This window comes from Camelus ferus, chromosome 34 (assembly GCF_009834535.1).
Source record: "Camelus ferus isolate YT-003-E chromosome 34, BCGSAC_Cfer_1.0, whole genome shotgun sequence".
NCBI classification, from domain to species: Eukaryota; Metazoa; Chordata; class Mammalia; order Artiodactyla; family Camelidae; genus Camelus; species Camelus ferus.
This window is the reverse complement of record NC_045729.1, coordinates 4,404,097-4,426,368: the sequence shown is the minus strand read 5'-3', so window position 1 is coordinate 4,426,368 and position 22,272 is coordinate 4,404,097. Positions and strand designations below refer to the sequence as shown.

The 22,272-nt window shown below is 41.9% G+C and overlaps 2 protein-coding genes across 2 annotated transcripts in view; one reads left to right on the top strand and one right to left on the bottom strand.

The window, feature by feature from the left end:
- Positions 1-16,837, bottom strand: part of ITPR2 (inositol 1,4,5-trisphosphate receptor type 2) — a 417,643-nt gene extending 400,806 nt beyond the window's left edge. The window contains exon 1 of the mRNA XM_032472913.1: positions 16,452-16,837. Coding sequence (XP_032328804.1) covers positions 16,452-16,543 — 92 coding nt within the window. The 5' untranslated portion in view covers positions 16,544-16,837. The remainder of the gene's footprint in view (positions 1-16,451) is intronic.
- LOC106729592 (serine/arginine repetitive matrix protein 1-like) lies at positions 16,552-20,994 on the top strand. The gene is made up of 5 exons (XM_032472896.1): positions 16,552-16,685; positions 16,729-17,218; positions 17,888-17,952; positions 18,580-18,615; positions 19,997-20,994. The coding sequence occupies exons 1-5, from the start codon at positions 16,552-16,554 to the stop codon at positions 20,283-20,285; spliced, it is 1,014 nt and encodes a 337-aa protein (XP_032328787.1). The 3' UTR covers positions 20,286-20,994.
- The last annotated feature ends 1,278 nt before the right edge of the window (positions 20,995-22,272 follow it).

Below are 22,272 nucleotides of genomic sequence, written 5' to 3'. Positions count from 1 at the left end.
TATTTATCCAAAGAAAACAAAAACACTAATTCAAAAAGATATGTACACCCCCCCATATTCACTGCAGCATTATTTACAGTAGCCAAGAAATGGAAACAACCTAAGTGTCCAGCAATGAAGGCATGGATAAAGAAAATGTGGTATACACCACACAGATTAGAATATTGACGGAATGGAATATATACAATGGAATATTATTCAGCCATAAGAAGGGAAGGAACTCTTGCTATTGTTATAACATGAATGGACCTTGAGGGCCTTATGCTAAGTGGAGTAAGTCACAGACAAATACCTAAGATCCCTCTTATATGTAGAATCTGAAAACAGCAACCCAGGCTCACAGATGAAGAGAACAGACTGGTGGTTACAAGAGGTGCGGGGGGCGGGGAGTAGGAGAGCTGTGAACTAAGGGGTTTTTTTAGTTTAAGTAAATTGAATAAAAGAAAGATTTTTAATCCTAATACTAATTTTTAAAATTCTAGCAGGTGCCAGTATAGCTTTCCAAATACTCACACGGATATAACGTCATTTCATACTCATAAAGGACCACTGAGGAACAGAAGACAAAGAGCATTAGCACTCTCAATTTTAAAATGGGGAACTGAATTCAGAGGTTAAATAATCTGTCCACATTATCAACCTCTTCTGGGCAGACCAGAATTCAAACCTCAGCACTTAAACACCTCTTTCCAAAATCCACACTGCCTTTAAAAGCTCACTGTCAACCATCTATTTAATCAATGGTTTGACTTCAACCTTGAAATTAAATATGATTTCCAGATAGTCATTTCATAACCAACCAATTTCTTCATTAGTTCACGATGGGCCCAAATTTTTACAATTTAAGATGGGATCAAAGAGTTGAAAAGATTGACTCTCAAGAGTTAGAAAAATTTACTGCGTTTTTTTTTAAAGGTTATACAAAGATCACATTTCAAATATGACAAATTAATTAGGAACTATAATTCCTATCTACGTCTGGCATAAAATAGTTTTGTTTTACAGAGGGAATTTTTAATTAAAAGCATTTTAGCAACAGAATTTTCTAAGTTTTGAGAACTCAATTAATTAACTAATAAATTTTTAATTTTTAAATTTGTATTTTAAATCCTGCTTATATTACACCTGCTTTGTACACATTTCCATCACAATAATTAATTCTTGTACATCGTGTACACATACGGTGCCACCATTATTCCATAAAGTAAACTACTTGCGTCTAAACGAAAGCTTTCTCAACTGAAAGCAAATACATTCACAATCAAATTTACTGGGAGAAGGAGGTTCCAATGCATATACCTTCATGGATGAGACTCATTTATCAAAGCACGTTTATTCATATACTTGTGAATAGTGTACACATTTTGAAAAAGGGTGTTTCCTGAACTCCTCCCCCTCTGCGAATTTTGTATCAGCATTCCTGAGGTGTCATTTAGGAACAAGAAGCTGCTGCCTTCCCTTCTCGACGCCTCACTACAACCCCCACCCTCGATATCCTCGGAATCCCTTCCTTCAGGAGCTGATGCCAAAGAAAAGTTTACACGAGACCAGACTAATGGGGCTTGATTATAGTACGTCAAGTACTCAGATAATTCTCCTTTTTATCAGAAAGTAGACTCCACCTGAAACAGTGCTAGTATCAAGCCCAAAACTGCTAAACTGGAAAGAGAATGGTCTTATATAAGTACCAAAAATGATTAAGGGCTTCACATTTTAAAACCTGATGGTAAGGACATAGGAAATGGTGGCTTTCAAGGTGTCCTACAGCAGACAGATGTTGTCTTTGCCTCTCAAGCATCCACTGCCTTCCTTCTGACAACTGAGCCCTGAAAGAGGAACAGAGAAGGGCTCTTCCTCCATCCATCATCAGAGGTGATGACGTCACCTCTGTCAGCAGAGCATCTCATCCCCTGGCCACAGGGTTTGGCTGAAGGTGGGGCTGTTACCCCACTCACTGCAACAGTGATGACTGCAGCGCTTCATCTAGCGTTTGAGGAGACGAGACACTCTTTCTAGCTGTGCGTGTAAGAAGACAGGGTCTGGGACGGCTGAAGCTGCTGGCAGCTCTGCTGCTACCAGAGGCAGAAGACCTGCCTGAGGATGCACGGGACTGACACTGATGACAAAACAGAATCCAGGATAAAGAGAGTGAATCCACAGTATTCTATGCCTAGACTTCTCAGTTACCTTGATCACAAAGTTCTCTTCTTTGCTGACAACTGTTCCAATTAGGTTTTCTGTTTCTTGCAACCAAAAAAAAAAAAATTCCTGATTAATAAACGGTCTTCAGAGTCATTAGTTCACTGTCATAGCAAGGAATGGGGCCCTTTTCAAGCTCATAGCCACTACCAATTACTCCAGTCTAACTAGAAATCGCAAACTGGCATCAACTACACCATAAGGAATTTATGTTAACTAAAAGGAAATATCTTCTCATAGAGAAATTTTCGAATAAGAGTTTGCAAAGTGGGTTTTCATAAGTATTTTTTAATACTTTAATTTTCAAAAGTTCTTCCATAGTTTGTGTGCACACATATACTAAGATTCTGGTAAACAGTAAAATCTCCTTCTGTGGCATAATTAAAAGAAGGCTAAAGCCAGAATAATTTTTGTTCATTAGGTATGAGCCAAGAGGCAGGAGTAGGACACACTCTCTATGCCTTTCAGATCCTTATGGTTCTGTCTGAAAGTCACTCATATTCCAAAGAGAAGGAAACCATTACAATTTGATTAGTCAATGTTTAAAATTTGACAAGATTGTCCTAGACAATTTGTTTATTTGTAAACTGACTTATTATCCAAGTTGGATAAATGTTTTCGCTGATCCCTCTAACAGTCACAGAAGTTCAACAGGAATTCTCGGCCAAGAGGAAACGTCAGAGAAGGGACAGTAGCATCAGCTGCCCAGTGGAAACTTGTGCAAAACCTATATTCCAATGGCTCCAAAGCTAACATTTGTTTTGTCTCATTAAGTAAAACAAAACTGTTTCCTTTCATCACTATGTTCCAGTAGGGAAGAAATGTTAGCAACTGAAATAACATGTTGGCTTTCAAACGTGATAAGACTTGGAAATTCGAGTCAAGGAAGCAATGGTGTACATATGCCGAGCAATTCTAAGGTTATTACTTAATGCTGATACTTAAGGTTATTACTTCAAGTGTTTGCATTACATCAAAGAGATAGCAGGCATCAAACCACTAATAAAAGATAAATACAAGTGCCTGCAACTTAGTAGTATGCTTTATCAAAGTAAGGAAGGGGGAAAAAAGGCCAAAACCAAAATAAATAATAGATAAGGCAGAGTCCCTTTGAACAGCCTACTAAACAAACAACCAGCTGAAAAACTGGTTTACTGCAAATTTTTATAAACATAACACAGCAGAACTTTTCAATCAATATGCAGTATGAACTTGGCCAAGCTTCCAAAGAGACTCCTATTGATTTTTCAGATGTAATAGTAGTAGCAGTAATCATCATAATCATAATCATAATCATAATAATGGTTTCCAGCTATTTGACATTTAGCTGCCTAATTCTAAGGGCCTGATGCTTACTAAGGGTTTTATATATGTTAATTGCCATCAGTCATCGTGGCAATGCTATCAACTAGGCAATAGTCCCATTTTACAGATAAGGAAATTGAGGTTTTCAGTATTAAGTAGCTTTTGAAGATCATATCATGAGGAGTGGAGCTGTAATTTGAAACCAGGTTTTTCTGAATCAAAAACTCAGCCTCTTAACCATTAGGCTAACAAGTTATTCATTCAACATATTTCTTTGAGTACCTATCACGTGGCAGACACTGTGCAAGGCACTGGGGAGGTCATTGTGATCAACACAGTTGCTGGCCTCACAGTTTAAAGTCTACTGGGAGAAAAAAAACGTAATCCAATAATCCTATAAATGGAAGTGAAATTAAAACTAAAAGTGGGATCAATTTTCTGAAGGACAAGAATATGGCGCTGTCTTTGGATGCATGTAGCAGAAGGAGCTCACACAGCCTGGGAGGTCAAGAGAAGTTCACTGCAGAAGAGTCACAGAGCTGAAACCCTGGGGGTTCAGAGGGAAAACCAACCAGACAGGGGAAAAAACATGTGAAAAGGCCCTGTGCTAAAGAGGGAGCTCAGAATGTTTGCGCAACTAAAAAGGAAAAAAAGGGCTTTATGCCTGAGCCAGAGAGCGGGAACCTGGGACAGGATGAGGCTTGTACCTCATCCCAGAACCTTGGAAAGACTGAGCTTCTGTTGGGCGTAATGACATTTTACCCAACTGTAAGCAAATGAAACAGAAACTTCTTTCAAGTCTATAGGTTCCATTTTTTTAATGTAATAAAGCCTCAAAAGCAACAGTGAATATTTTAATTCATAAATGTTTTCAGGTCTAAAGTCAAACACTAAACAAAGATACTGTCCCTTCAGTGATTCTGAGGACAAGCCACCTTTCATCCCCACTACAGCTGCTGGATGCAGGCTGCCTTCAAGTGTCACCTGATTCCTCCCAGGCCCACCATTCGCAGCCCTCTTCCATTCTCTCTCTTTACCGCTGTCTGATCTCCCTAGAGCAAAACCTGATTATTTCATTCTCCCGCTTAACAATCCTTCAACAGCTTCACATTGCCTAATGGGGAATGTGTGTTCTAGCCCACATCTGCCCAGATAGTGTCAGCTTCTGTTCGAATATACATCTGTCCAGAGAACAGGTTCCTTTCTCAACACTCCATTATTCCTGAAGTATTGGCCTCATTCACATGGTTCAAGATGGCTTCGTCCCCGACATATGACAAATAGCTGAATAGGGGAGGGCTGGGGGGAAATGTTGAGGTGGGTGAACACCTCCTTTAAGGACCTGACCACACATATTAGAGTCTGAGGCCGCACCTGGTTACAAGAGAGGCTAGCAAACGTGGTCTTTATTCTCACATCCACAAACTCAAGTACATCTGTTAACATGGAAAAGGGAAAAATTAATTTGGGAGGATAACTAGCAGTCTCAGAAACTGAAATTAACATGCATTTTGCTAAATTAAATGAGGCCCAAACTAAATAATGTAGTTAATATTGATTCTTTGAGAGTTTATTATCACTTCTATTTTGAAAAAAAATGTGCAATGTGAATGTTGATCTATGCTTTAGAAAATGTTTATGGTATAACTTTACAGATATTTTGTTGCCAAAGTAATTACTGCCTCTCAAAACTTGTATATGGCAGTTTACCTAAGCAATCCTTTACTCCCTCCGATTCCCCAATGATTAACAAACTGTTTTTCTATATGCAATTTGATATTTTAAAAGATGGTCCTGAGAGATTCTTTAGCTGCTAAGACTTCGGAAATAAGCACTTGGTTTCACCCTGACAGATAACAATGACTTCATTTGTACTGACCAGGAAAGGAGGCTCATTCCTGACATGGGTTTAGAATCGGAACTCAATTATTAAACCATATCCTGACAGGTAAATAGGGAAGAAAGGTCAATAAAGGCCCTTTTCTCATTTGTTACTAATCCTAGAGATGGATTGATTTAGTCAAGTTTTAAGTAACACTTTCATTGACAATGAATCTTGATTGGACTTAAAATGTCACAGTATTTACTATTCCTAGCCACAAGTAAAGTCCTGAATACAACAATACTCCTTTCTTTACCTTTCCCGCCTATTTCAACAAACCAAGACTGAAATTACCTCTTTGAAAACATGGCTGAAACCAAAAATCTACCTGAAATGCAAATGTTTAAGTAGTTATATTCCTGATACTAGCAATAACCTTGAACACTTTAGCCAAACACAAGTAACTAATCCCTAAATCATTAACTTACACTGGATTCTTAATGTAACTGTGTTTGGTGATTTGGCTAAGAGATTTTTTTTAAGTCACTGTCTTTATTTGGTATGATACACTTCAACTGGATTAATCTGGATGTTACAGAAATGAAGCAAAACTCTAATATACTTCGTATCTTTCATCGCAAAATTACTTTTCTAAAGATATTATACTTTTAAGCATCTATCACAGTGGACCATATCATGTTAGGACTAGAGAGAATAGAATGACGCTGTTTCACTTTTTTAAATTATTTTGTAATGTGTACATCTCTGTATTTTTCACTTTACTTGTCCATCGTGTATGCAAATACGCTCTCAAACAAGTTCTCATCTGAACATTGCTACCAGTGAGGATTCCAACAATAAGAGTGAATAACGACACTGGAGAATTTCAAGTCCTTAAAGAGAATGGCCAAACATGTCTTTTACAATAAAACTGAGGCAAAGCACATTATAACAGACTGAGTCAATAGAAAGAATGGAAAGTAATAAAGAACAAAAATACCGTTCATTTGTTCTCCTCAACCTATATTTAAATGTCTATTCCTTTCCAGATACTTATTCTTAAATTTCAAAAGTAAAAATTATAAGTTGTCACCTACCCTCTTCCATTTTTCTAAAGTTCTAAAGTTCCCCAACTAGTTACTGGTTTTGTATTAGCAAATTATTTCCAACTAAACTTTTCTGCTGATAGCTGTTAAAGCACAAAATGTTTCTTTCCCTGGGTGTATTATACATTATCCACTAAGGGAAAGGGCTGATCGAAATTAAGAAATGGTCTCACAAATTGCTTACAAATTCTCTCTTTGCAAACATAAAAACCAAACTGAACTTTCAGAAAAAACTTTTCTTTAATGTGCTTATAACATGCAAACCATTAAATGAGGCTCAATACATTACTTTTTCCAGGCTGTAAGTTTCCTCACATGTTGGGCCAGGTAGGTGCAGGGATATGACGCAAGAGATTATTAAAACACCTATTATAGCAAGAGTTAATGGTATCATAAATCCAGTGACAACTTTCATCCATTTTAAAAGAATTACCCATATAGAGTCTCAAAACATTTAGGAAGAACAATTACACTGACTTTTTTCCAACAAGGGAGTGATGTTAACAGCGACTTAGGTATCCAGGAATATGCACATCCTCATTCAACAAATATTCATTCAATAAATATTTATGGAGCCAAGCATTCAAGACACTCAGTGACAAAACAAAAGATCTCTGCCTTCAAAGAGCTTATGAAAAAAAGGTAAAGAAAGGTAAGGAGAGCCAGGAAGGCTGAGACAAAGTGTTAAATAAGAGTTACTATATGACTTAGCAATTCCTCTGCTTAAGTGTATACCCAAAGGAATTAAGAATATATGTCCATACAGACCTTGTACACAAATATTCATCACAGCATAATTCATAATAGTCAAAAAAGTAGAAACAATCCAAATGACAATCCACTGATAAATGAATAAACACAAAGCACTGTATCCTTGCAATGGAATATTATTCAGTCATAAAAAGGAAAGGAGTGCTGGCCTGCACTACAATGTGAATGATCCTTGAAAACATTATGCTTCGTAAAATAAGCCAGACACAAAAGGACAAATATTGTGTGATTCCACTTACATAAGGCACCTAGAACAGGTAAATTCATAGAGACAGAAAGTAGACTAGGGGTCATGGGCAGGGGGTGGGAATGTGCAGTTATTGTCAAAAAGGTAAAAAGTCTGTTTGGGATAATGAAAAAGTTCTGGAAATGGATAATGGTGATGGCTGCCCACCACTGTAAATGGCCCTAAAGCCACTGAATTTTACACTTAAAAATGAAAAAGATGGTAAATTTCATATTAGACATATTACCATAATTTATTTTAAAAGATGCTAAGAAGTTACTATTAAATCACCTACTAATTACCACTGTTGAATTACCTACTAAGTGGTGACATCGCAGCTCACGCCCAGGTCCTCTTTGCCCGCTTTCTGCCATACTACACGGCCCCAGAAGCAGGAAGAAATCCAAGTCCTGGTCATCTGACCTCCCTGGTCATCAGATCTGGCACTGTGACTTGTTGTCGTGGACATAAGTGAGTAATCCAAGTGGGGCCAAATTCCATCACTCTGTATTTTTAATGTTAAGAAGAGATACAGATTATAGGGATTACTATGTGCCAGTTATGAAAATGTCAGGACCCAGAGAGAAGGTTCTGCTATTGGCGATGCCAATAGCAGCCCTGGGTTTCTGCCTTTCTCGATGCTCAGTTGTTGAGCGCATCATTCAGTTCCTTGACGCTCCTCCAGTATCCTTATACTAATAAATTTCCTTCCTTGCTTAAGCTAGCCAAAGATGGTTTCTGTTCCCTACAAACAATAGAAACTGTACTTCTAATATTATACAGTTTTCCAATTCTTAAGCTTTATCCGTGTGGGCAAAATGATAATGCAAGTATCCTTTGCCTTCCAAATCTCTTGTGTCTTTGGGATCAGACAGTAAGAATCAGGATAGCAAGGGACAACTATAGGTGGTTTTTCAAGAGTTTCAAGACAATTCAATACAAGGCTTGCAAATAATTTAACTAAATGTGAGCTGGAGAGCACTTTATTCTCTGAAAGTTTTACAAATAATATACTTTTATTTGCCACTAGAAAAGTTAATCAACAATTTTTTAATCCAGTTGGGTTTTTGGGTTTTTGTTGGGTTTTTGTTTGAGCTCTTACAGTTAGCTCTGACGACCATCGATTCCCTCCATAACTTGAAGACTCCTCTTTTCAATAGGAGATCTGTGTGGGGAGTAGCCGTGTCTGCTCTTAGGGACTGTTTCGTAACTATTCATCACCACAAAGTCTTGGAGAGCTAGACATCCAGGAATTAAAGACCTGAAAGTTTCTCCTAGGACTCTGCTGAAGAATTGCTTTGGATAACTAATATATAATGAAAGTCCAGCATTTCATCATTTTTCACAAAGAGGTTTTTATGATGATAGTTTAACAGACAGAACCGCAGTAACACATGTTTGAATTCTAAGAATTTAGAAATGCACGTAGACGATGCTTTGTTCGCTTCCTAAGCCTGTCCCTGTGTTCATGGGACTCCATCGCTTGTTTAAATACCAAGAGAGAAAGAGGGCAGGATGGACTCCACACATACTACCAAGTGTGTGTGTGTGTTTGTGTGTTGAATATTCATAGGTACAAGGAGACCAAACAATTTAGAACTATTTTAGATAGTAAATTGTCCTTATTGCCAAAGTTTCCAGGGATCTATTAAATAGAAGACTATTTAAGTTCATGGTAACTGAAGAAAAAGTATGTAACATTGGGGATGAGGAGAAATAAGGAGGAAAGGAGTGAAAACAGAATATCCAAAGGAGCTGGGAAACATTGTATAAGTTCCCCCAAATAACTGCCAAGCTTCTGGCTTTCTATCCTGCCGTCAGTATCTCAGGTTTTGGTACACTGAGCGCACATGACAAGGATTGAAGGCAGTCCAAATACACTCAGAGGGTCTGAATCAAACTTAAAGCTCTCACATTTCATAAATCAGTATAAAACACGTTCTTAGATTATTTCTTTCATCTTTGCGTATCTCAATAACATCAAATGGTTTCTTCCCATTTTGGACCTATTAAAATGAACAGTAAAATTTCACCAATATTTTTTACAAAAGAAACAAGTATCAAGAACACAAATTATAGGGTATAGATTTGAGACAAATATCCATCCTAATAATCCTTGAAAGTTCACCTAAATGCCACCTCCTCCTTGAAGCCCGCCCCAATTCATACCAGCCAGAGAAAGAATCCTCTTTTGTGTCTAATCATCTTTATTTGAAAAGAATTGCTTTATGTCGTGGTGATTCAATACCAGTCTCATCTCATACTAAATAATCACTACACCGACTTCACTAATATTTAGTAACCACTTACTGTCTACCTCAGGAATTGTGTGAGGTGCTGAGCATACAAGGATTATAAGGTCAGAGTCAGTTCCTGATCTTGTGGCATTTACAACACTGAGAGCAAAGGTACCACATGCCCTGATGTCTCCTGTTGATCCTATCCAAGTGTCATACCACAAATTCTCAAATGAAGTTTGAGTTCTTAAGATAACACCTTAAAATAGCACAATATCTGGCATCTTTTCATACTGTATCTCTAGCACATGGTCAGGGCTCGATAAACATGTGTCAAAGGAACCAATGATTCAGTCTACAGCATGCTCCAGCGTAAACCACATTACCGGGAAAGGTGCATGAACTTGATTCAGGGTGTGGACACATCCTAAATTTTATGATTACATTTTTTCTGAATAGCCTGATAGTTTGACTTATTCTGAATTCAAGGTTGGAGATCTGTAGGTTTGTGTTGAAATAAACTATAAAATAGCTATCATTAACGAATCATTGATTTGAATTCTGAGACAGCTAATCCATCCGCTTCAAAGACATTCAGTAAAAACAACTTAATCAAATGATTTCAGTCACACACACACACACAAATCCTGCACAAACTAATGCCTACAGAAAGTGACTCAGACAACAGAACTTCGAAAGTGGGTACTAAGATTACGAAAATGAACAAGCCAGCCACGCTGAAGGGCGTATTTCTTACATGTGTAAACAAGGCTTCTAAAATAAAACAGACCATATATTTACTGCATAAGTTAAACCAACCATTCATAAATGCTCAGCATTACTGGCCAAACATTCTTCCATATGACGTTTTAAAACACCAAAAATAACCAGAAACAAAAATTTCTTATGGTAAACATATGACCATCTATTTCAGCAACAGGCAGTTTCCCACTTCGTGGTTTTCTTCCACTGACCATGACCAGAAAAACACTTCACGTATGCTTTTTAAAACAAACATTGTTGATGAAGAGTAGTAAGAAATTGGAGAATCCTTAAAAACATTATTTTCATTTTAGTTAACTTTCCTGACTATAACAGTAATAGGTGTCTAATTAAAGAAACGTATATAAATCTGGGAAATACAGGAGACACAAAAATGAAAACGAAAATAAAAATCACCCGCCCATCCACCATGCGGCGTCACCGTTGTTAGTAAATACGCTGTTTTATTCTCTCTCACTGTTTTCCATGTACCTTATTTTCTACATTTTTAAATTAGAATTATGGTTTTCTAAAGGTATACAGTAAAAATTTTCCCATGTAAATCTGCATGGGAGTAGAAAGATGACCACCAAAAAAAGGCATTCATGTATCTGAAAGGCACCAAAGGAATGAATGAATAAATGAATGACCATTAAAGTTTCACTCCTCTGATTATAATCTGGTGACCTATTATCAAATTCTGATGTTAAAAAAAAAAAGAGTAAAATTCAATCTGCTATAATGCTATAAATTTGTCATAGAAGCCCGCTGTTGCTTCTTTTATGTTTATATATGAAGGTACACCGTGTGCCTGGAATTTAAGTTTTCAAGTTTAAGTCTATAGCATTCTGCCTATATTCTGTAAGTTATACACACCCCACCTGTCCAAGAATAGTTCCAAAGGGAAAACATGACTATGAAGAATGCTACCTATGCAAAAAAAAAAAAAAAAAAAATTTTTTTTAAGCAAGAAAACTCTGTTAAACCTAGAATGAGGCCAAGCAGTTGCCTCTGAATTCTCTTCCATCAACGTCAAGCATCAGGGGCACTTGAGAAGGGATGGTTGTTTACCGGACTGAGCTTTCTACCAGAGAGGGTCTGAAAGCTGCAATGTTATTTATGGAATGACTTCAAAGTTTAAGAAATAGTCGACCTTTCAGCTTAAAGTAGGCCTTGTGTTCACCACTTCAGAAACTGTCTCTGTACTCCAGCTGATTTCAAGTTCCATAACATGACATGAGCAACCCTTAGACTTTCCAAAACAACTCAGGATTCAAGATTATACTGTCTTCCTCCTCCCCACTAAACACACAGGCACACATCCAATGGATTTTTAGATAACTTTTATCACAGTGATAGATGCCCTAGGCAAAACAAAGCTAGGTTTATACACCTAGTTACAGCTGGAAACAATGGCTATTACTTGGAAGTGTTCTGTTTGGAAGAGACCAAAGATAACTTACAAATCATGCAGATGTGAAAGTTGGCTGTAACCATTCCTAGCTTCATCTGTGCCTCTACTGATCAGACAGTGCTGTTAAGGGGAAGATTTTTTAAACTGGGATAAGGAGACCACAGTAAAATGAGTAAAAGAAGAAAAAAATAATAATAAATCTGCAAATATTTAAATATTTAAAACTTCAAGCAACAAAAACAAAAGATCAGGAAGGGAAATTCAAGGGACCATAAATGGGAAAAATAAAACCTAAACCTTTACACAGTTTTACTCACCTGTCTAAGGATTTAAGTCAGAATTATAAACCGTGTGACACACCAGCCGCCTACCTGATGTCCATCAATGAACATGGAAACAAAGGACTTAAAAAGCTCACTGAATAGGCCAAAATCAAACCGCAAGTAAAAATAAGGGCCCCAATCTTTTGCCATTCTGGCTAAGAAACTACTGTGATGCTTGGCAGTCACTGCTTCAGTGGGTCACCTGACAGTCTTGTCAGACCTTAACTAGTGGCTGTTGATTCTTGGTGGATCCCGAGAAGAAAGCTCAGGCCAAAGGCAACAATCACTTAAACACAGGTACGTAGGTGTACACACAGAGACACACACGTGCACACTTGTTCACTAACCTCTCAGCCCTGGGGGGGAACAGACAATGAAACAATTATATACCTTTCACTGATTCTCCTATCCCACCCTTCCTGGGACTTCCGCCATGCTCACTACGCCCTCTGGTCCCTGACTATTGGTCAAGCTGACGGACCCCAAAATACAAAGTGTCAGTGACCAGGGAAGTGAATCTCAGTATAAAGAAAATGGAAGAAGAGGGAAGGAGCAATTAACGTCGCATTTGAAATTGTACAGCACATCCCCAAACTCCTTCCTTCCCTTTTAAGAGAAAAATTAAACCTATAACCCTAAAATATGCCAGTACCATAAAAATTGTTTAATATATTCACCATCATCACCCAATAGGATTTAAAGTAGTTCCCCTGAACTCAATGTATTTCCTAATTAGATCTTTAGGTGAGCAATTAAGTTAGAATATACAAACCAGACCCCTTTTGCACCAACACAACCTCAGGTAGAGGCAACTCAGGATCCAGAAAGATCGGGTATATCCTGGTTAAAGGATAACTGAGAGAATAAGAGGAAATGCAAATCTTCGCTTCTGGGACAATCCAATTTCTCAGACTGAGAAATCAGACTTAAAAGCTGGGTCCACATTACCAGGTGGAAGGACCTCTAAAAGGGCCTGCTAAATTCTAATAGATTGAAACTTTGATTATGTTTTCAGCTGAAAAACTCATTACCTTATGGCAAAAATGCCCAAAAGCCAAATAATAACAACGTATATCCTCCCAAATAAATTTACACACTAAATATTAAAATCAGACAAAATTTACTTGCAGACAAATAAATATCTCTGAGTTACCCTGAAATGCTGTAAACTCCATTCTCATTAACCACCTCTTGAACTGAATTTGAAAAACCATCATGTGACCAAAAGTGTCAAACAGATAAAGAGCGAAAATAGAAATCAGAAACTTTCAGCCTCATTTTTAGCTCTTCCGTTGAGTTCTTGATATTGCAGTGGAACAAACTTTCCGAGCTAAAGAGATTCAATGCCCATGTCTCCAATCCAGCTCTCCAATTCACTTTAACAATTCACACGCCTTTGAAGACATTTCAGGGCCACAAAAATCTAAGCATAATGTGGATTTTCCCAGCAATTCTCTTGAAAAAGAATTGGGCTCTTTCATTTCTGTCTCTTTCATTCATTTTTGTAATACCCCAGCGGTGAGGACAGCATATACTCTTTTTCTGAGTCTCCACAAAGACATGCTGACAGGAAAAGAGAATAAACTATATGAACAAGGTCACATGAAAAATTAGCAACAGACCTAGGACAACTGACCTCCAACCATAGAAGAGCAAGGAAATCCAACTCGAAGTATGCATTCTGTCTTTGATAGAAAAAGTGTGTAGGGGGGAGGAGGGTATCTCTCAAGTGGTAGACTGGGTGCTTAGCATGCAGGAGGTCCTGGGTTCAATCCCCACTACCTCCTACAAGAACAAATAAATAAGTAAACCTAATTACTACCCCCGTCAAAAACAAACAAAAACAAAACAAAAAATCAACAACAACAACAACAAAAAGAAAAAGTGTATAAATATTGAACCAATAACAACACAATGAAAAACTATAATGTTGCTTTGATTTCATGGCCCTAAAAAGAACTTGCAAAGTAAATTATCTACCAATTATATTCTCAGTTAACAAAGTAGGTGATGCTGCTTCCCCTGGAGAACATGTCATATGGCACAGACACATGCTCCTGCCAGCTGGGCAACTCCTAACCCTCTTGAGGGCAATGGAACTCCACAAGTTAAAGAAACGGAATATCCAACCAATCCACTGAGCTTCACCAAAGCAGTATCTCCAAAGATCCATCCTCACCTCAGGCTCGAGCTGCACAGAAGTCCTGTCATCTTAACCTCAACAGGACTCAGTTTGTCAACAGAAAAATAATACATTCTAAGGCAACTCAACTTCCAAAACACCACCAAAAAATGTTGAAAACAAGTAAGAAATATTAATATAAACCTATATGCTAGATAAAAGGTCAAGCTTCTTTTTCGCAAGGCTTAAAGATACAATGTGTAACCAAAGAAACACACACTTGGATGAAAATCTGGGGACAGGGTTACAGTTTCAGCTTTTGGCATTAATGTTCTCTTCCCCCTGTTTCTCAATCTCTAAAAAGAGCAGAAGAAACTCCACAACTGCTAAAAATTACATAGTTCCCCAAACACATAACTTTACTCCAAATAGACAGTACAAAAGCATGCCCTTTTATTTTTCGAGGTTTTATACTCTATCCCTAATTCTTATCATTTTGTACGCAAGCGTTACTATAGCTCACAGTCACCAAGGTAGTGATAATCACAATAGCTAACATTTTATACAAGTGTTTATTTTGTACCAGGTACTCTGCTAAGCACTTAACATACATTAACTCACTTCTTCCTTAGCACAACCCTATGAGGCCATAACCATTGATTTTCCCATTGTAAGGAAACTAAGATGCAATTATGTAACTTGCCCAGGGTCATACGGGTCTCAGGAGGAGAAGCCAGGATTTGACCCCAAGCATTTGGCCCTGGAACCCTTCCCCCTTAACCACCACACTACACAAACCTAGAGAGTCTGGGGGAGGGGGAGGGGGAGCTGCAGCAGAGTTCATCTGCAAAACGTTGTTGGGGCCCAAACAATGACCTTGTACTATGAATGCTCTCAGACACAAATGGTAGCTTATGACAAGCACTTGTCACCGGTATTTTTTTTCTTCCACATTTCAGTTTCACAATTAACTAACATTGACCTTAGAGAGATTGAATCAAATCTACCTCCTTTCTTCCACCCATTAGGGAAGATGCTCCAGTAACAGAAACTGTGGATGTTCTGGTGACTTCCACATCCCCAACCGAGTAGCCACCACTCAGTTAAGGGCCTGGCTCAAAGTCACAGACCAGGGACACTGAACGTTAAGTCACGTGCCCTAAAGACTAACAGCAGAACACAGTGACCAGCCAGGAGGGGAAGCAGCAGTTCTTGGACCTGAAGTCTCTAAGTCTGGGGAGTCCAGGTACTGAGACCCGGCGGTAGCGACAACAAACGTGCGCATCAGCATACAGTGCAGTGTGCGTTTAAACTGAGAACCGGTATCCACGCTCAGGACAGAGAGAAAGTACTAGTAATCAAGGAAGTCCTCTTTAACGGTGATGTTTATATATCTATTTCCCCCATTCATAAATCAACTCGAATCTCAAGAGCCCCGCACTTGGCTGAGTCCCAGGAGAGGTGCAGCATTCCAGTGGGCCGAGGCCCGGGAAGGGAGAAAGCAGGTGTGAGTTCTAGAACCCAGACGGCCGTCGGAGCCCTTTGGGGGGCTCACAGCGCGGCAGACACCCCCGGGTGCCCCCGAGGCTGGGCGAGTCCCCGTTCGGTAAGGCCAAATGGAAATTCCTTAAGCGAAGCGGGGACGGTGACCTCCTCCCGCAGGGCAAAGCCACACTCCTGCTCACCACATCGCCTGAGTTCCATGTCCAAGGCCACGGACTTTTATCGACTGCCCTTACAAACTCGGCCCCTGAGGGACAAGGGCTCGAGAGCGGCGGCAGGCTCGGATGGAGGGAGGAGGCGTTCTGCTTCACCTCTGAGGGAAAACAAACATTTTAACCAAAAGAACCCACGGAGAAGCCAGCAAAGGCTTCTTCGCCGGGCCTGTCTCCGGGCTTTTGAATCACTTCCTCCTTTTCTGAGGCGTCTCTGAGCTGGAGATTACGAAGTTGCTGAGAAAGACTTGCCTCTCCAGGCAGCTTCCTGCGAGTGAGCGAGCGAGCCGAGCGCACGGCGCTGTCCGCGGGCGCGGAGCCTGCCCGGCCGCCGGGCCACCGCAGGCGGGAGCGGGAGCCAGAGCGGAGGACGCGCGGCGCCAGGAGGGACGCGGATGGGTTCCGAGGCGACCGCGCGCCAGCGCTCCCCAGCCCGCGCCCCGGCTTACCCCAGCGTGTTGATGAAGCCGTTGACCGAGCCCTCCGCGTACAGGGACACGATGTCCCCTATGTAGAGGAAGCTGGACATTTTATCAGACATGCTGCTTCATGCTCCGAAGAAGACGTCCCTCCGCTTCTCGGCGCCCTCGGCGCCCTCTCCAGCGAGCCGCCGCGGCAGAGGCGGAACGGGGCGCCCGCCTGCAGCTCCCAGAGCGGCGGCGGCGGCGGCGGCGGCGGCGGCGGCGGGTACGGCCCGAGAGACAGAGCGTGGGGCTCAGCCTGAAGCCGCAGCTCCGGACGCCCCGCGACGTGCGCGGCCCAGACGCTCCGAGAGCCGCAGCTGCCGCCTCCCCGGCAGGTTTCCTGTTCCTTTCAGAAGTTTTCTCTCCAACACCTTTGCTCCTCCTCCTCCCTCCTCCGCTCCCCCTTCCGCGTCCCCTCCCCGCTCCGCGCGCCGCTGCGATCGTCCCCGCCGCCCGGCCCGAGCGGGCGCTCGCACAGCCCCTCGGTCCCCTCGGGGGAATTTTTGGACCAGGTGGTGGTGCCCATTGGGCGAAGGGGAGGAAGGCAGCCCGGGACGACGGGGCAGAGGCCAATCAGGCGGCGGCGGCCGGGGGCGGAGCCGGGCCGGGCCGAGGCGACGCCGAGGGAGACACTGCCACCCGGGAAGCTGCGGCGCGCGGGGACCGAACGCCGGGAGGCGCTCGAGGGACCGCGGGAGCCCCGAGCCGGGAAGCGGGCGCGGCAGGGCCGCCCTGGAGAGGCTAGAATTGGGGTGCGACAGTTCCCGCCTGGGAAAGCGAAGGGTGGCGTGGCCGAGACCCTTTCATGGGTCTTAAGGGAGCGGGGAGGATGGGAATTGGCCATGGGGCGGGCGGGCGCAGAGGACCGGAGCCAGACGAGCCCGCGATGTGCCTGGAGCTGAAACTGAGGTGAAGGAGTGAGCCGGGTGGAACGGGTGGGTAATTTGCTGACAAAGGGAGAGGAAGGAAGATGTTAAAGAAAAGGAAAAAAAAGAAATAAAAAAACAAATACACAGCAAAGAAAGAAAGTAAGAAAGAGAAGAAGGGGAAAGGGAGAGAGGGAGGGGCTGCCCCTATTTGGGGTATGCAGTTTTGGGGTTTTGTCTCTAGTATTCGGAGTTGGTGAAACTTGACCCGTCTGAAGTTGTCCAGGTGGACACAAAATCACTTGTCCAAGCTGGCAGGTTTTTTAGCCAGTCGCTGGCGGTGAACCTCCTCTTAAGGCCTCTTGCTCTTAAACTCGGAGACCAGGTTTAACCTTTCACCTCCGGGAGCCCGTTGTCACCGTCTCACTGACAGTCTTGGTCTGTTTGCTTATAAAGCTTCTGACTCAAGGCTCCAGTGGTTAGTGAAGGAAACTGGCGACAGGACTCGTTTCCACACCTTCTCTTGCTTTTGTAACCCTCATCTTATCATTTTAGAAGACTTTCTCCCACCTTTGTGGAAGACCTGGAGAAGGCAAACTCATCAAAGAAGTACGACCTAGGTAATCCCCCTAAAGCAACGTTTTCTGAAAGGTGGAGGAATCCAGGGTGTTCAAAGTGGTGTGTGTCAAACTGCAACCGACCAAAATTTAAACTTGCATTTCGAAGCTGTCTTGACAGTTCAAAGATGGCTTGGGTTAAGACTTATAATCACCTAATGGAATATGAAAGAATAAGCTTAATATTCAGATGTTTATGTTTAGAAAGGCTGCAGGATAGAGAATAACGTACTAGACCCAGAATCCAGGAAATGTCAGCACAAAGCCTGTTTGTGTTGAGATAAACTGGACCCAGTCATTGGGCTGCCATGCAGCTGACAGATCTCTACTTCTGGGTTCTCCTTTGGAAATGGTTACTTAGCAACTTAGAAATGCTTGTTATATGATAGAAGCCCTCTTCTCTACATGACACATGATATCACTGTTGGGAGCCTCCAAGACATTGGACAGATGAGCTATTTAAAAGCTTGTGATGGAACAAGATGATGACCCAGGAAACTGAGGTTTCTATTTATCTAAGAGATCCATGGATTACATTCAATGATTTCCAAAATTGCAGTCTTGTGCCATACATCCAAATGGATGCTCCACATTGTCAAAGTCATGAATGTTTTTCTTTGTTTCCTCTAGGTGCAGACTGTCTCTGGACAACATACTACAAAACAAGTAGGTGATTGTTTATGCCAATGAACAGGTTAAAAACTTTAAGCCACCTACCCAAGTCTGATGTCTTTCTTCGTCCTCACCCTATCCCACCACCCACCACCCACCGTCCACTGGATGTCCTATTTAGTCTGAAGCCTGGATCTGGTCACACTTCTGCATTAGCTTGGCCAAGATGGTCAGCCAACCACTAAAGGTTTGGGCTCTCCTTCCAAGGCAGTCAAGCCTCCTTAAAAGGGTCTTCCCAGCCTTAGCTATTAGTGCAAATCCATCCTTCATTTGCTCAGCTCAGAAACCTTGGGGTGGTTTCTGACTCCCTCTCACACCCCACATTCAGTCCGTCAATCAATACTAGAAGTGAAAGGGTTTGTAATTTGTTATATGTCAACTGTTTTTCATGAATAGCTTTCCTCACTCCCCTGCTTTGTAATAAATATAAATTTTAATATGTTACTAATTGATTGAGCAGTCTGCTTTACAAGATACAAATAAAGTACAGATGTTTGAATCACACCCTTGCAAGAACCAAATCTATATGTTCCATTCCTTAATGATATTTCAAGGAGAGCACTTGGATTTAGTTACTTTCTGTTATTAAACACACACACACCCTGTTCCAGTCCAGTTTAAAATGTTGGTCTCATCTCTTTCAGGCCTCCTTAGGTCAGTGTGACAGCCATGAGGAAGGGAGTGTGGTCCATTCTTTACTTTTACCCAGACATCTTCACATTTGAGCTCCTTGGGTGTTGGCATAGGGAAGTGAGGATCAGGATGAAATGGGCAAGCATATCATTCTGAACTGAGTGTGTGATTTCTTTTCTTTTGACTTTTGCTGCTCGTATGACCAACATTGACTGGGTGCAAGGGCCTCCTTGTCAGATAGATGTCAAATGTTGGCTCTCTGTTGGGCAGGTGGATGAGGTTTTAGTAGCTCTAAGTAACCTCTGCCATGCACACTTCTTTGAAGTGGGAGAGCTGACCCTGTCCTGACTTCGTTCAAACCCCCTTAGTTCCGCCACTGACGGTACACCCTACAGGCAGACCTCCCTCTTGGGTGGAGTTCTAGCAAATCTGGTCTCCTTTTGACCATCGGAGATTCAGGCAGGCAGGGCCTACTGCCTGGCTGTGCAACCTGTGCAGTCGCACAGGGCCTGGGTTTCAAGGGCTGCATACTTGGTTTGAGGTTCTGCTGGTGGCATCTTGAAATTCTTGATCATTTTCTCACAAGAGGCCTGCATTTCCATTTTGCACTGGGCCATGCCAATTACGTAGTCAGTCCTGAATTCTGGCACCCTTTCCATGCCAGAGTGGGCATATGAACTGCTCCCCTGGCTCCCCTTACTCTATTCATCTTCGTCTCTCCAATTCCTTCTTCCTTACTCAGGGCAACAAGTCTGATGTACCAAGTACCAAGCGTCCTCCAGTTACCAGAGTCAAGGCCAGGCTCCTCCTCTCATGGACACGACCACTCTTTACAAGTTTCCGTGCAAAACACCCTCCATGGAGACAAAGGAAAAGTTCCACCATCCCTCACTGCCTCACCAGTCCCCAGATGGACAGCTCTGCCCATTCCCCATATGCAACCTACACTCCTCGGGAAGAGATCTGCGGATTTGTTCTCTAACAAATCTGTGTTAGTCATTTGTACAGCCTGCTGTGAAATTTTGGACTAAAAAAATGCTGTTACCTGCCTCTAGACACAAGCAGGAAGAAGAGTAGATGATCCAGGGGAGCACGTAGGGGAATCTCACAGCCATGCTCAGCCGCGGCTGCAAGGTCCAGCCCGGATACCCGTCCTCCTCTCCTGCATGGCTAACAGCCTGAGTGGGGTTACCACCACCCCCAGCTCCAAGCATGGGTCCTGACTAGTCTAAACCAATGCCTCTCAAACTTCAGCATGTGTAAGAACCATCTTAAAGCTTCCTGGGCCCCATCCCATGAGATTTTGAGTTAGCAGGTCTAGAGTAGGGCTTACGAGCATTTCTGAAGGGGGTGGTTATGTGTGGGCAGGGGTGGGGCGAGATGGGAGTGAAACAGACCTTGGCTAGTGGGAAGGCACTGCTGCGAAAATGACTTTTCATTTTTATTTTGAAACAATCTCAAACAGAAAAGTTACAAAAAGAGTAACTTTTTACAAAGTACATAACTTTGACTCAAATTCATCAATTTTTCAGTTTGCCAGCTTTGTTTCATTATTGTCTTTCTCTACAAACACACACATGCACACATATAATTTACTGTTAGAACCATCTGACCGTAGGTTGCACACATCATGCCCCTTTACCTAACACTTCGTGTATTCCTAAGAACAAAGATACCCTCTTACATATCCATAGCATAGCTTTCAAGCTTAGAAAAGTTAACATGGATCTAAAACTTGAATCTGCTGTCCATATTACAATGTTGTCAATTGTCCAGATTGTATCCTTTACAGCATTTTTTTCCTCCAGGACAGAATACCATCCAGGATCACATACAGCATTTAGTTGTCATAGCTCTTCAGTCTCTTTTGATCTGTACCAACTCCCCAGCCATCCTTTGTCTTTAATGACACTGACATTTTTGAAGAATCAGGCCATTTATTTATAGGATATTCCTCAATTTGGGTTTATCTTGCCTTTTCTCATAATTGGATTAGCCTAAGTGTTTCCAACGAGAAGTGTACCCACGTGATGACATGCATGTCCCTGGGTGCCTTGACCTCAGGCGCACGGTGTCCATCCACCCCGTTGTTGACGACGTTAGTTCTGATCACTGTCAAAGTGTTGCCTGGTGGACAAGAGTTTAGCAATCATCCCAAACCAGTTCTCTCTTCAAAGTGTGGTCCACAAGAAACACTCTCTTAGCCTGGGAAAACTCCAGAAATGCAGGCCCATCTCAGAGCAGCAGCAAGTCTAAATTTCCTGCCAAAAATGCTGCCCAACCCATCTCCTTTAACCTTTAACCTCTCTATTGCTAAATCTGGAGTTTGACATCGGTCTACTGTGTTTTCCTACCTGCAGGGGATAAATACCAAGCTCCCCGAGCTGTGCCTTTGAAGTCCTTCCCACTGAACTAGATCCCTTCCACACCCTCCCCCCAACACACACACACACACACACACACACACACACACACACACACTGAACTAGATCCCTTCCACACCCTCCCCCCAACACACACACACACACACCTGCCTTTCCCATGCGCTGGGGGCTGGGCAGGACTCAGAACACAGCCACAGCGCAGTCCGAAGCACTCCAAAATAGGCTTTCATCCCCAACAGCCCAATTCAAAATGCTCCCCTTCTCAAATGGCATCTTGGTCCTCACTATTGTATTTCACTGCCTCCACTGAAATTCTCAACTTAACATCCTATTAAAATATTTTTCCAACCTATTTGATAGAGTCACGGCTCTTAGAGATACTTACACGACCTGCTGTTAAATTGCTCAAGTATTTCAAACCTTGCTTACTTCAGTTTGCAACAATTCTTCCCCCGATATAATTTCAGATTCTCAGCTAGATATCAGAACCAGCGTTCATCAATCGTAACTGTATACCAGGACACTTAGGGGAACAAGCATCACGTCGACTTGTGTAAGTTACTAACTCACTAATTTACTCTCTGCTAATCTTTATGCAAACATTTAACCTCTGATGCCCCATTTTCTGTATCTG

What these genes read in the sequence shown, in the direction of transcription:
- LOC106729592 (XM_032472896.1), top strand. Translation starts at nt 16,552, where the DNA reads ATGCTCCGAAGAAGACGTCCCTCCGCTTCTCGGCGCCCTCGGCGCCCT. An exon ending in CGGCGGCGGCGGCGGCGGCG is followed by an intron (nt 16,686 to 16,728) that starts GCGGGTACGGCC and finishes CTCAGCCTGAAG; the next exon opens with CCGCAGCTCCGGACGCCCCG. An exon ending in GACAACATACTACAAAACAA is followed by an intron (nt 18,616 to 19,996) that starts GTAGGTGATTGT and finishes TTCCTTACTCAG; the next exon opens with GGCAACAAGTCTGATGTACC.